Raw genomic sequence first — 15,181 nt, forward strand, 5'->3', positions numbered from 1 at the left:
AATGAGTTCCTTTGACACACACCAGTCCCCCAGAGGCACCTCCAGTTATCTTTTTTTCTTTTCAAACTTAGGATTGTATGATGTGTAAGAATAAGCATAAAACAATAAAATCACAAAGTTTATTTTAAATTTACACCGCTGTCTGTGTATTGTATTTCTTTGGAGCAAAGGAGATTTCCCATTTATATGCTTTTGTGTATTAAAATAATGTTTGATAAAATAACTGATTTGTAAATGTGCATTGCCCCAACATGTGTTAGGCCTATGCGCCCCTTGTTGGAAAGGCAGGTGTTTGAACTGTAAAGGATGTGTCATCATCATGACCACAAAACATAACATGCGGTTGTCATCATATGGAAAGCAACAGCTGGTTCATGGTATTATGTTCCAACCAAATTGCAGACAAGCTTCTTGAAGGACAACAGAGCTTGTGTTTGGCTGTTATGCTTGCCTTGAGTGGGTTCATCGTCATTCGTCACTATGGCAAAGGTGAGTTGGCTATTTTCAGGTCTTTAATAGTGGACGAGGGCAAGGCAGCCGGCAGAGGGGGACAAATGAATCAGTTGTCCCAGGTCCAGAGAGAGAGCAACCGGCCCCAGAATTGGGCCCTCATTACATTGTATTGGGAGAGGGGGCCCTTTTAGGGATCAGCGGCCCTAGGTGACATTGGCGGTTCTAACGGGCCAGAGTGGGCCAGGGCCCCTGTAGATTTCCTCCTGGCTCCTGTTGTGGCCCCTGTGCTGAGAAGCCGATGACTTGAAATAATCTCTGAATGCATTTTATGACATCATGACATGATGTACCGGTACCTCTTTTGTGTATTACATATTCATAACATTAAAAACTTGATCTCAGGGCAGTCATGTGTAAGCGGTTAGGGCGTCAGACTTGTAGCTCAAAGGTTGCCGGTTCGACTCACAACCCTACAGGTTGGTGGTGGGAGTAATTAACCAGTGCTCTCCCCCATCCTCATCCATGACTGAGTCCCGGAGCATATGTACCCTGAGCATGGTGCCGTCTCGCCGCACTGCTCTCTTGGGGCGCCATTGAGGGCTAGCCCCTTGCACGGGTGAGGCATGAGTGCAATTTCGTTGTGGGCAGTGTGCAGTGTTCACTTTTGTGCTGTGGAGTGTGTCACAATGACAATGGGAGTTGGAGTTTCCCAATCGGGCTTTCACTTTCACTTCACAATTTATGTGCACCCCTGGCCCCCCCTGGTAATTTTGGTCTTGAACCGCCACTGACTGCTAGGTGAGGGGGGCATATCCTTTAAAGGGACACTGTGTGAGATTTTTAGTTGTTTATTTCCAGAATTCATGCTGCCTATTCACTTATGTTACCTTTTTCATTAATGCTTACCACCACCATCAAATTCTAAGCATTCATTATGAATTGAAAAATTGCACTTTTCATACATGAAAAGGGGGATCTTCTCCATGGTCCGCCATTTTGAATTTCCAAAATTAGCCATTTTTAGCTGCAAAAATGACTCTACTTGGACCATGCTAGAAAATATTTGTTTATTACTTAGTAAACTTTCATGCAAAGATCAAATTTGGCAATAGGCAGCCCAGTTTCAATGAGCAACATAGTTGCAGTACCTTTTTTGACCATTTCCTGCACAGTGTCCCTTTAAACTTTCTTGAATGACATTTTATTTGCAAGTTGCACTGCAGTTGAAGAATAGTGCATCACTAACATGATAGGCCTAATAATCAGGGCTCTAAATTAACACCAGCCAACTGGCCAAATACTGGTGAATTTTCAGTTTGGCTGGTAGAAAAGACCAACTTACTAGCCACTTTTACCTATTAGCGAGTATATTTTTGGCTAGACAAATTAACATCTACCAGCCATTTTGGCTGGTGAATAAAAAAGTTAATTTAGAGCCCTGCTAATAATGACGATAAATTGAAAATAATGTTAGGCCTACTGACCGCCATGGATGTCCCAACACCTTTATGCTGAGAGGTCACTCTACCAAATATGCATTTCCATGCAGGGAAGCCTTACATTTGTAGACTAGTTTTGATTGTCAATGGTTGGAAGTACAATGGAAACGTGTAAATCTCTGATACATTGAAACATAGTTCACAACAGTGGTAGTAGCTACTATCTGCATTATAAGAATCTATTCTTAAATAGAATGTTTTATGTATGGTTTCCATCGGACAGATTCAGTTTTTTTTTTTTAAATATACCATATTCTTAAAACAAGTATCGCATTGTGATGTGTTTGTTTTGTTGGCACTTCATGGACATGTAGGCTTGTAAATGTAAATTTGCCTTTAGAAGCTCCTCCTCTAATGTCATTTCACCGTCACTTCCGGTTGCGGTAGAGTAGGAGCACAGTGGGTTTACATACAGTGTTGAATCTCGCCCTCAAACCCGTGCCTGCAGTTCACCTAGGGAGCGCTGTCGAGACAGCAGAGGTCATAAGGCTGGCGCTAATAACTGACAATTGTGCTCGCTGTCTGCTGAAACTTGACAATATTACTGTAAGTTCTGTGAAACCAATGTGGATTTCAATGAAATGTACAATAACATGGGAGTTATGTCCTTCTGATTTCCTACAGCTTTGGCATTTATGAGTCAGGCTCCGCTAGCATCTTGCTAACAAAATTGCTTTACGGCCGTCGTGATCACAGCAATGCAGCCGGCCGACCAATCCAAACGCAGTGTGTGAAGCCACTCGTGACGTCATATTGACAATAAAGACGTATTTTACAAAGATCCAGCAAGTTTAAACATTCAAACTAACTGCTGTTTGAAAGGATAATCTATCCTGCCTTTTGGAAAAATAAAAGGAAACGATGATACCAATTCTCTCCCAAAGCAATGGCAGCATCGTGGTTGAGCTCCATGGGACCAAATTCATTTCAACCATAGAACTAATACAATTGTATTATTTCTATGCATTTCAACAGCCTCTGCGCTCCTTGGCGCTCCTCTGCGCTGTCTGGATGGCGCCACTTAGTGGACAGTACCACCCGGAAAAAGTAGCGAGATTGCTCTCTCGTACTACCCATAAACACTCTCTGGTAGGAGTAAAAAAAAAAAAAAAAACACTGCACGATTAGCCGACCAACCGATTAATAAATGACAGAAGGAAACAGATACACGGGATCGCCGGCATCGGATCTAATTCGACAATCCTGTATTTGAGAGGTTATAGCATTCATCCGAAGCCAAGACATGTTAACTTCGGATCCCAGGAATTGATTTCTTATCAGAAGAATCGGGGTTTCAGGTCTGTTGCTGGCTAAATGCTCGCCAGCTGGTGTAGCTTTCTGCAAGCTATCCAGCTAGCAAGCTAGCTTGATAGCAAAACGGGTAGCAGGATTTTCTGTTTTGCCTTGATGTGACGGGGCACCGAGCACACTAAGTGGAGTAGTTGTTGTTTGTGGGTGATTGTAAGGGTGTCAGTGTAAATATTGCTTGTTATATCACTGTATGGCCTCTGACAACTCTACGCTAACGACCAGCCTATAAGGTAACCGCTAATAAAGTGGTTAGGGTCAACATTTTGCATAAACTCTTAAACTGGCTAATAACACCCACCCAGGTAATTTCACCGAAACTGGTTCATCACAGCAACTCTTCTTTGTGTTTATTGGGTCGATACATTCCGTACGTTATCATCACCCTTCTCCCGCTTGTATGCCATAGTAAGCTACTTAGGTTTTGGGACTGTTGATCCGTCGAGTTTCGGTGTCCTGTTTGACAGATTCAAATCCCTGACGTGTGATAAAGATATGTATGGGTCTCGCTGTTCCTGAGGGTTGTTTATCAACATCTCACGGTTGTCGTAACGTCTTGGCTTAGCATATGTTTTATTTTTTTGTCGCCTTTGATCAGGTGGATCTGTCATTGTTCGATCTAGTTGTCATTAATAGTTTTGGATACATGCAGAGAACATTACAGCTGCCTTAAGGTTGTTTGGCAGTGGGTCTTTTGTGCAATTCCGTAGAAGCTTCCTTGTTTTGGGGTCCACAAGCTTTTCTTATGCAACTATCGGGACTGGCCCCTTTTTACACACAAACTCAGTGCAAATTTATATTTATTTATTAAAGGAATAGCACACACATCCAGCAGGTAACAGTTTCTTTTAATTATCTACAATCTTGCATGTTGTTATGGTTGTGTGCTTTTTCATGGTATCTTGATGACGTAGAGGGTTTTTTAAAATACTGATTTGCTGTGTTCAGCAGATAATGCCACCTTGAGATGGGTCTCTGTGTGCCTCTGTTGAACTTAAAAGTGTCACACACTTAGCACACCCACGCTTCAGCACAGCACTGACCTCCAATGTATTACTATAGTTCCCAAGTTAATAGTGGTCCTCTTTTTTCTCTCTCTCTCTCTGCCCTCCCTTAGTGGACAATGAATGGTCTATCTGTCAGCGAGCTGTGCTGCCTCTTCTGTTGTCCCCCTTGCCCCAGCCGCATTGCCGCCAAGCTTGCCTTCCTGCCCCCGGACCCCACCTATGCCCTCCTGCCTGACCTGGAGGCCGGGGCCGTGCCCGCGGGCACCGCCACGGCCACCACAACAGGCCTGCGCTCGCGGGGTGGTGGAGGAGGAGGAGGAGGCAGCGCAGCAGCAGCAGCAGGAGGAGGAGGAGGAGGAGGAGGAGGGGGTGGTGGTGGCACGAGCGGAGGCAGTGGAGGGGCGGCTGGCAGCGGCACTGCGGCCGGAGAGGGCCGATGGAAGCTGCACCTCACAGAGCGGGCCGAGTTCCAGTACTCGCAGAGGGAGCTGGACGCCACGGAGGTCTTCTTCACGCGCTCCAGCCGGGGCAACCGCGTGGGGTGCATGTACATCCGCTGCGCGCCCTCTGCCAGGTGAGAGAAATTGAGGAGAAAAAGGCAATTCATGAGATGTAATGATGCTGATTAATTCAAACACGGTGAGAACAAGCGAGTGACCCAGACCTAGAGAGGCTGAGAAAGAAAGAGAGGACCCGAGAGAGAAGGAGAAACGGAGAGAAGGAGATTAGCACAAAGAAATGTCAAAGAGTAAGTTAGCAGTGGGATTGTTTCAAATGTGTCAAAGCCACCTTCCTGCAGGATTGGAGATTTTTTTTTTGAAAGGTCCTAAAGGACATATTGACAGATCATGGATCAGTCAGCATGTCTGACTGCTACCACCAGTTGCCAAAAGCTAGTTGAATGAAAAGGGGATTAAAACTGAGGTCTCTTTTGCACCCACTCCCAGGCACCTGAAGTGTTGCTTCTCTAACTGCTGAAGCTGCTCCTCTTCCCCTTGGTTGTTTTCGGTCCTTTTGTCTCTAGATTCCTGTCTCCGTCCGTGTGTGTCAAACTTCCTCTGATAAGCTCACCCTGCTGTCTTTCCTCTTTCTGCTCTTATTTGCATTGCGCTGCTTTTGCTTCCTCCTCTCTCCTTCTCCGCATGTGTCCCTGTTTCCTTGTTTTCTTTCTCCCCCCCTTCACTGTGTCAGCTGCCACTAAACTTTACTCTTCTCTTACTCCACTGACGGCCCTTTGGCTGTCCTGTCCCTACAGCTGACGTGTTTGACACAGCTGTAGGTCTTATCAGTTCTCTTGGCATTTTTGTGGGGGCTGAAAACATGCAAACGTTTGCTCTGCCAGTCTGTCGTGCTGCTTTGTTGTTCAGCCTTGACACGGTTGGACTCGTATGGAAATGATTACTGAAATGATATTTCAACTGAGGAGTTTTCAATAAGGTGTGACAAGAGAAAGATTGCTTTAGATGCCTTAGCTGAAAATGTGTGACCACATTGGTTTAGAATTCAAGAAAAGTTTTTTTTTTCATGATTGCTACTGTAGATGTGAAGGAAAATATCTTTTTCCTTGTTCACAAGGCATTTATTCACGCCATATTTGGCTCTATTGTGCGGTGCCGGTCTGAATGGAAAGTTAATTTTGGTTTAGTTTTTGACCAGGCCAGTGTTTGAGCAATGGGAAAATAGACTTGGAGATTTTTCTTTTTTGAAAGGTCCTAAAGGGAAATATTGACAGATCATGGATCATTCAGCATGTCTGACTGCTACCACCACTAGTGACTCAGTCTTGGCGGTCTGCACCGCCGGAGAAGCTCATAAAACAAAACCAGTGTGGGTTGATGCTCACCGCCAGCCTTCTTCAGTCAGTGCTGCATGGTGTTGCCAGCTCACTCCCTTAATGATGCTTACACCTCCGATCCATTTGTTCAGAGAGTAGGCAACATTATTATGAAGAAATGACATGAATGAACATGCAGGAATATTGTTTTCTGCAGCTTTACGAAAAAGGTATTCTAGTACAACACAGAAGTGTCGTTATTTTTGTCATCGACATACATTATCCAGTGATAGATGTGCGGTAAAGGAGGTGTCCTATGGGAATAGCTTAATTAGTCACATGTAATTAGCGACACCCCCCGCAGGATGAGAGAGACTCGTAGGCTTTTCATATTCATTGGTCTGGCATGCTGGAAAAGACATGCTTGTAAGCCATGCCATGCCATGCGTCATACTCTCCCTGGAGCTCCTTATCATCTGCAGTGATTTGTGTGCCTGTCCCCACAGGTTCTTTTAGCAGAGCATAGTTACACACTCAAAGGCAGTTCTGTTCGTGGTTTAATGGGGTACTGTGACGAACAGACATGCGTTTTGGCCCAAGCCATCTTCAGCTACCCCATGAAATCACTGTAAGAATGATATGCGATAGCAGGGCATGTTGGCTCTGTGAGCTAAGGAGCCGTACCATTACACCAGGTACCCGGGTTTGTTTCGGACACAAGGTCATTTCCTGATGACTTCCCTCCTCTCTCTCACTCATTTCTATCTCACTTTCTCATGGTCCAGTCCAGATAAAGGCATAAAAGCCAAAAAGACATCTTTAAAGTACAATGATTTTTTTTAAGAGGATAACCCCTTGAGATGAACATCTCATTTTCGAGAGGGTTCTCAAAGTACAGACACACAAACAATGTATTGATTTTATCTGAGAATACGGCTTTTCCCTGCCAAATGTACTAAATCATCAGTTGCATGCGCTTGATACCTTCTGTTAAGCTATCTAGAAGGTGAGCACACTTTTCTTTAAAAATCTGTCCATTCCCCCGACAGGTTCACCCTCCTGTTCTCCCACGGTAACGCGGTGGACCTGGGCCAGATGAGCAGTTTCTACATCGGGCTGGGCACGCGCATCAACTGCAACGTCTTCTCCTACGACTACTCGGGCTACGGCGTCAGCACGGGCAAGCCCTCCGAGAAGAACCTGTACGCCGACATCGACGCAGCCTGGCAGGCCCTGCGCACGCGGTAAGAGCTTGAAATGGGACTCAACTGGCTAAAGGTACCATACTGCTACAATAAGGATCTGGGTTCGATACCACCCCAAGGTTGTTTCTAAATAAAAAAGGAAAAAGAAAGACATGGGCCTCAATAACAAAATCTAGGGTCACTTTACCCAAGACACACAGGCATGTTCTGTTGAATCCTGGTAGGGATCCATGGGGGAAGAAGATCGGAAGCTTAAAACAGGCCTTATCCAAACCTGTGTTTTTGTGTAACCTCCTCATGCAGGTGTCCCTGTCGAGGGGTGTATTCACTCTTTGCATCATCGTATCAATTTTATTATGATATTACAATGTGGTCGATATTTTTCAGCAGAGTCTTCGTAGATTGCCGGTAAGACATTGTGGTTACCATTGTTGTTGTGACCATAGTGTTATAACAGGCTCTGCGTGAAGGGGTTAAAATTTGCCTGTTTTAACAGACCCGTTTCAATTGTTAGGATGCCTTAATACAGCAAAGGCTCATGTCATTATCGCAAAGTAATTATTCTTTAAAAAAAAAAGAGGAAAAAAAAGCAAACGGTAGACGTATGTGATCACCGCTGGCCTACCAAGGCCAGAGGAAGGGAAGTGGTGGAGATTCTTGTCCCTGGCCAATCTTGTGGTCGGGCGCTGGTTTCGGCAGAGAATCTGAACTCCAGTAGAAGAAGCCCATAGGGCATGTCTTCAAATTCCATCTCACATGGAGAGGTAACTGAGATTGGCCAGGACTGAGTCAGTCACAGACAGATTGGGGACAGGAACCTCTCTCTCTCTCTTTCTCTCTCTTTCTCTCTCTCTCTCTCTCGTTCTCTCTCTTGCTCTCGTGTCCCTGTGATGTAGAGATAGTCGAGGGAAGGTGAGTCATGTTTCTAGTCAAACATTGTTTTTGAAATGACCTTGCTTTGAGTCATACTTCAAGGCTCATATTGCTTTGAAAAGGCCATGGCAGAGGTTCATTTATGCATTCAGTTGGAATTCTACTTTTTCCTCAAGGCTCATGTTTTTTTGTCATGCATAAAAGTGCTTGGCAAAGTTTGCATTTTTCTTCAAAGAGTTTAGATAACTATCCTCACCAAACCTTCACCTCTTAATCGCACATTGTAGTGTAGCTTTTCTTTAGATTCCACACGGATGCAAGTATAGCTACTTCAGTTTCCAAAGTGATACAAATAGCAATATTATTATGTACAAGACATTTTGTGCTTATCGTGTTAAGAAATTACTGGAGAAGTGAAAGAGGAGATAGCAGAGTGATGGAAAATCTAGCCAGAATAGGATCAATTTCAGAAGACTGTATGAGGGGAAAATCCCACCTCATCCTTCCTCTCTGAGTTCAGTAGCTTCAAGAGGAAGCAGGAAAGTCAGCAGACATGCAGGTAGACGGTAGACAGAGCAGTGTTTTCATTCTGTCGACGCAGAGTGAAATGACAGCCTTTTTCTACTCCCTCGGGCTGCTATACAGAATGTACTGTTATCGTTTTTTGTCAGACTCCAGTGGATTTGTCGTTGACTGATTGTAACAACATGGGGAAATGTGACACAAAAAATGATACTAAAATGCATCTCTTTCTGAGACATATGCTGTGTTATAAGTACTTGTCAATGAGAAATGTGTTTTTATACTCTTATCTGTGTCACCGTTTGATCAGTTTATCCTGTGATGACCCGCCTTTGAAATTGCACCTGATTTCCCCCCATAACGTCTCTTAAACTAAATGTACCAAAGCTTACTCTTCAGTCTGCGTGTCCTGTGTCTGGTGTTGTGCTACTGTGGTGAGGAGCGTAGTGGGACTTGTTTGTTGACATTCCTGCTGAGGGTCAGATGCACTGGCCTCAAGGTATCCTAGTGGAAGCTACTCTACTCTGGGGAAGTGCCTTACAAACAAACACACATCTTGTCTGGCTTGTGTGAGAAGAGAGCTAGGAGCACTAGGCCTGTTCCTGTCAGTTCCAGGATGCTTGTGTGTGTATGCTCCACCCAGGTGTGTGTGTGTGCGTGTGTGTGCGCGCATGCGTGTGTGAGTGCGTGTGTGCATGTTTGCGAGAGAGAGAGAGGGAGAGAACCTGTCCGTTTGTTTGCTTGGTTTGGTTTGTTGTCAAAACTGAACAAACTGCCAAGTTTGTTGTTTTTAAGTATTTCACATATGCCAACAAAGAGTTGTTTTCAGTCACATCACCCATTTTGAGATTATTGCTGTGAGGCAAAGTTGGGTCTGAAAGTCTTGCAAATAATAGAGAGGACTTGTAGGAGTTTTCTTTTCACATCTTTAACTTCACCAAACAGAGCAAAATTTCCACTTTTATTGGGTTTGCGAGCAAACTGGGCCATGAAGTGCAGAGATTCATTCAGTGAAGTTCACATTGTGGTGTCTATTTTTTTTAGTTGCTGATTTGTCGCTTGAGTGAGCAATTCATCTCACTCTGAGTGAAACCGTCAAAGCAAAGGGGAAAAGCCTTTTCCATCAAAATAAATTAAAAACCCCAGAAGACACCATTGTGCAGTTATTCCTTAGAGAGACTTTATTTACACCCCTTTCTGCATATCAGCAGCATGTGGGCCACAGGGTTGTGCCGGGATTCCTCTTTATCTAAGAAGAAGTGGGGCAGTATGTCAGGGGTCAAGGAAGAAGTGTTCCAACTCTTGACTTGATTGGTGTGAAGGGGAAGAGAGAAGAATGAACTTTGTAGTCGGAGAAGTGTAAAAGTGTTCAATGTAACAATTTTTACAGTGCAAAAAATTTTTTCTCTACGAAATGCTCTCTTAGGAAATCTCCATTTTAAATGACTCTCAGAGACCTTGCATTTTGTGATTTTTGTGTATTTTTTTCAAGGAGTGTGTGTGAGTGTGTGTGAGTGTGTGTGAGTGTGTGTGAGTGTGTGTGTGTGTGTGTGAGAACGAGCGAACGAGAGTGAAAGCAAATGAATGAATGAATGAAGAAGAGAGTGTGTGTGCTGATGGTGTGTACCTTTACCTTGCCCCGCCAGGTACGGCATCAGTCCTGAGAACATCATCCTGTACGGCCAGAGCATTGGCACCGTGCCCACCGTAGACCTGGCGTCGCGGTACGAGTGTGCCGCCGTGGTGCTGCACTCCCCCCTCACCTCCGGAATGCGGGTGGCCTTCCCCGACACCAAGAAGACCTATTGCTTCGACGCCTTCCCAAAGTGAGTGGCACCTACAGTATTGCTATTTTCAGCTCAAATCATCAGATGGCAAAAAACAAATCACCTATCTGAGGTAGGGATGGTGAAAATTGAAAAAACTCTTAACCGGCTATTGAGACTCATTAACCGGTGGTTAACCGGTTAACCGGTAATCTTAAATTATACAACGTTCGCCTGCCTGATATGCGCAGCACTGATTCTTTAAATTTTTATTTTTCACATAAGCCTTTTTTTTGCTGCGCAGACAGGACCTGCCATGTCCAGTCATTGTTGCCAGATGGAAAATGCTGAATTATTGTACTAAAACTTCAAAATTATCGTTTTTTGGGGCTTTTTGGGAGGAAATTATTCTTATAATTATTACAACCGGTTGCAGACATTTTTAACCGGTTAAAGTTGATCTGGTCGACTATCGGTTAAACGGTTACCGATTAACATCCCTAATCTGAAGTCCATTTCATGGTGGGTGGTAGGGCTCTAAATTAACTTTTTACCACCCAAAATGGCAAGTAGATATTAATCTTACTATGCAAACACACACTCACTAATGGGTCAAAGTGGCAAGTATGTTGGTCTTTTCTACCAGCCAAACCGAAATTTCAACAGCATTTGACCGGTTGGCTAGTGTTAATTTAGAGCCCTGGTGTATCAAACCAACTGTGTCGCCTTCGGCCCTCCTCTGCAGAATGTCTACGTCATACTGATGCAAACAGTAATGCAGGTTATTGGGTATATGTTCAAATGTTTACTCATCTAGTTAAGGGCATTGTAGATTAGATAAAACGTTATTACCATTACACGTGTAAAGGGCAACATAATGTGTTTTAGCTCCGTTTCAGAAGTCCAAGGTGCAGTAAGTACAATAGTACTGTATTTCATCACGTGATCATCAATGCCGGTAATTGATTGTATGAACTGCCTAACATGGCTGTGTGGACTATTGCATCTATGCCTATTTGTGAAACCACCACAACATGGGCACAACCCACACATCGCTGCCGTTGACTCCAGGCCGCTGCTGCGGTTGGGGTGGTGCCTACACGGTGCCAGGCTGGGCAGTGGGCACGGGAGTGTCTGCTGGGGCTGGGTCTGAGACTGGGGGTCTGGAGCCGGGAGCCGGGGCTGCAGCTGTGCTGAATGGCCACTCTGTTCTCCGGCAGGGTCACCCGGTCCCCTTGACCAGCTGTCAGACCAGCGGAGCCCACAGCAGCCCTGCTGTACACACACACACACACACACACACTCACACACACACATGCGCGCTTATACACACACGCGCAACAAATGGACATGTACGTCACACACACACGCTCTTACAGTACATACGTCACACACACGCACACTTTTACTTCACACACACACACACACATACTGTCCTTCACTCTCCCTTTTACAGGCACACAGCCACAAACAGATGCACTCGCATAGCCATACTCTAGCAGCTGCAGCTCGCATTTGCTGTCTGACTGTCTGGAGTGGTGAAGAAAGGTGTGGGGGTGTGTGTGTGTGTGATAGAGGGCGAGAAAGTCCTGCATATGTGTGTCAGTGTGTGTGTGTGTGCCCTTGTGTTGTGAAGGGAGGACTTGTTGTCTAGCTCCATATGTTGTGTTGGAGAGCTGAGGATGAGTTTGTCCCTAGTCAGCCTCTCATTAGGGAGGCTAATGGTAGATTCCTTCAGCACAGCTGCTAATGTAAAAACATAAGGCTGTAAAGTTCAATTCACAGATGCACAAACACTCCTATCAGTGTTCTGCCGTCCCTGGAGTAGTGGGCTAGTGAGTCATTGAGACAGATGAGATGGACTGTAGCATCCCCTGTGAAAATAGTGCGAGATATGACGTTGAGCTGTCCCTAACATGTGTCCAAACAAACTTGTGGCATTCAGTTGAAGGGGTTGTTCTTGAATGGGGCAGTCGTGTCCTAGTGGTTGCTAAGTAATGTTATCTGTCGGCTAATTCATGTAATCTGGGTACCCCTGGCAACCGATACATTTTTGAATGAGGCTCCCTATAAAGCGTTCTTGGATGTGATTGGATAACCAATCTGTCTGTCATCTTTACTCACGCACCTCATAAGCCACTCACATTGAACTCGAGCCATAATGCCGCCCATCTATGGAAAAATCCCACCCCGCGATCCTGATCGGTTAATTTGCTCAAAAATGACTGCAACTTTCACAGTACTCGGATGGTTGTGTGAGGAAACGGGAATGCCCTCGCATGGAGTTTGGCAAAGTGCAGCCAGATGTCAATCAGGTTACTGAATTGCAGGATTAACCCGAGATGACATACACATTTGAACTACAATCTAACACTGGGCGATCTGGTTCTTGATTGTGATTGGCTGAGGGCCTTGTAAATCGGGCATAAACACACACCATTCCAACTGATGATTCTATGCACGTCTAAGTTAGACTCGACGTGTATAAATTGATAATGAGAATCTGGTGCAGTTGTGGTAGCAAAATGCAGGAAGAGCACATCTTTGCACCATCTGTGGGTGGGGTATCCGTGTGATTGCAACGCTTCGCATCGTGTCCCACTCCCCTTACCCGTTATATATCAAACACAAACCCACAGCCTCTCGTGGCTCATTGCTTAAGTTCAAAATTTCAGAAGATACTGGGGGGAGACAATATTCAAACATGCTTGGTGTGGCTTTGAAGTCTGTGATTTGGTAGACTGTGAAAGTATTAACTAGTTACTAAGGTGCATTATACATTGATCAAACCCATAATGATTCACAAAGGGGGCCCTCAGTATGCCATCATTGATGGTAAATCTGGTAAATCATTTTTTACCAGTGTTGTATTTTTAAATGCAAAATCTAATGATTATTCAGCTGTAATCAGCATTCTACTTTTCTACATGTGACGTCAATAACAGATCTTCCTCTGTTTTTTTTCTGTCCCGTTCCATGCTCTGTCCCCCATCTCTTCCTCTTAACTCAATCTTCCTCTACTCTTCTTCCTGCTCCCTCCTTTTCTCCACCACTCCTTCGCATCCTCTGCCCCCCCCCCCCCCCCCCCCCCCCCCCCCCCCCCCCCCCCCCCCCCCCCCCCCCCCACCCCCCCCCCCCCTCTTGTCTTCATATAGCATCGAGAAGGTGTCCAAAATCACGTCGCCGGTGCTCATCATCCACGGCACGGAGGACGAGGTAATTGACTTCTCTCACGGGCTGGCCCTGTTTGAGCGCTGCCCCAAGGCCGTGGAGCCGCTGTGGGTGGAGGGCGCGGGCCACAACGACATCGAACTCTACAGCCAGTACCTGGAGCGCCTGCGACGCTTCATAGGCCAAGAGCTGGCGGCCCAGCATGCCTGAGTGGCCCACGTCTACACAGACACACACACACACACACACACACACTTACACATATACACACACACACTTACACATATACACACACACATACACACACGCACGCACACACACACTTCTGATACATGAGTGTGTGTGCATACACAGGGTCACTGACAGCTTTTGCCGGGCTCAGGACAATGTCATCTTTCAGTGATCACCCAGCACAAACAATCTAATGGGGGACCCCCCTCTCCCTGGGTCCGAGACAACTGACCCCTTTGTTCCATCCCCTGCCGGCTACCCTGTGTGCATATGACGTGTATGTGGACACATGTATATACGCAGGGACGTACACATATATTCAGCCACTCCATTCTCTTGGTTGTCCACCTTTCTCCTAGGCGCGTGTCCTGTCTCCTTAAATGTCCACACACGCACACACACACACACGCTTGCGCGCGCGCACACACACACACACACACGCACACACGCACAAACGCATGCACATGCACACTAACTCTCCATGTGAGAGGGAGTGAGTGGGCGGGTTGTCTCCGTCTGTCTGTCCGTCTGTCCATCTGTGGGCTTCAGATTCACCAGAGGGGGTGGACAAAGCACAGATCGGCCTCCCACTCAGAATGCAAAGACTGAATATCTTTTTATCTCATTATTAAAGTCCTTGTTTTGTTTTTCTTGTTTTTTAATGAGTTATCATGTTGGAGTTGAGCCACTCAAAGAAGGTCCCTTTTTGTTTCCTCTTTTTTTACTTTCCTTAGTCTTTTGTTTGGGGGGGGGGGGGATCCTGTTTCCAACTGTCCCTTTGCTTCAGGAGAAGCAGTGTCTTCACCTGTCACCTGCCCACTTCTCCAACTGACCCAGCCAGATGCAAGATGGACACACACACACCCAATCACGGACGGACACACACACACACACACACACACACGCCACCTCAGGCCAGGCCCTCTTTCACCTCGGCTCATGTATCCCGTCCTCCACCCTGTCGTCTGTCTCTCTCTCTGTTGACCACCCCGCCCCCTGCCCCCTACCCCCTGCCCTCCCCCTCTACACCCACTGCTCCTCACACTTTCTCCCTCTGATGTCGGGACCCAGGCTGTCCTCAGGTGCTGAAAGGTGGGACCCCCTCCCTTCATGAATCCGGCCCTCTCTCTCTCTCTCTCTCGCTCTCGCTCTCGCTCTCGCTCTCGCTCTCGCTCTCGCTCTCGCTCTCGCTCTCGCTCTCTTTCTCACCCATACCACCTCCCAGCTGGGCTGAGGTGCTGTTGTTGTCTCTGGATGCAGATGACATGTGATATTGTCCCCAACTCCCGCCGTAACTCTAGCACTCTGGCTGCCTCTGTCTGTCTTTCTGCCTCTGTGTGTGTGTGTGTGTGTGAGAAGGCATGACCTGTTA

At 46.0% G+C, this 15,181-nt stretch overlaps 1 protein-coding gene across 2 annotated transcripts; it reads left to right on the forward strand.

The window, feature by feature from the left end:
• Window positions 1-3,059: 3,059 nt before the first annotated feature.
• abhd17ab (abhydrolase domain containing 17A, depalmitoylase b) lies at window positions 3,060-14,456 on the forward strand. 2 transcript variants are annotated; one of them, XM_063201620.1, is made up of 5 exons: window positions 3,060-4,095; window positions 4,378-4,841; window positions 7,091-7,285; window positions 10,288-10,467; window positions 13,563-14,456. In XM_063201620.1, exons 2-5 carry the CDS (start codon window positions 4,384-4,386, stop codon window positions 13,786-13,788), a joined length of 1,059 nt encoding a protein of 352 aa, XP_063057690.1. In that variant the 5' UTR covers window positions 3,060-4,095; window positions 4,378-4,383; the 3' UTR covers window positions 13,789-14,456. The 2 variants fall into 2 exon arrangements, with proteins under 2 accessions (XP_063057690.1, XP_063057689.1); XM_063201619.1 differs by having other exon boundaries at window positions 3,060-3,250.
• The last annotated feature ends 725 nt before the right edge of the window (window positions 14,457-15,181 follow it).

Source organism: Engraulis encrasicolus, chromosome 6 (genome assembly GCF_034702125.1).
Source record: "Engraulis encrasicolus isolate BLACKSEA-1 chromosome 6, IST_EnEncr_1.0, whole genome shotgun sequence".
Taxonomy (NCBI): domain Eukaryota; kingdom Metazoa; phylum Chordata; class Actinopteri; order Clupeiformes; family Engraulidae; genus Engraulis; species Engraulis encrasicolus.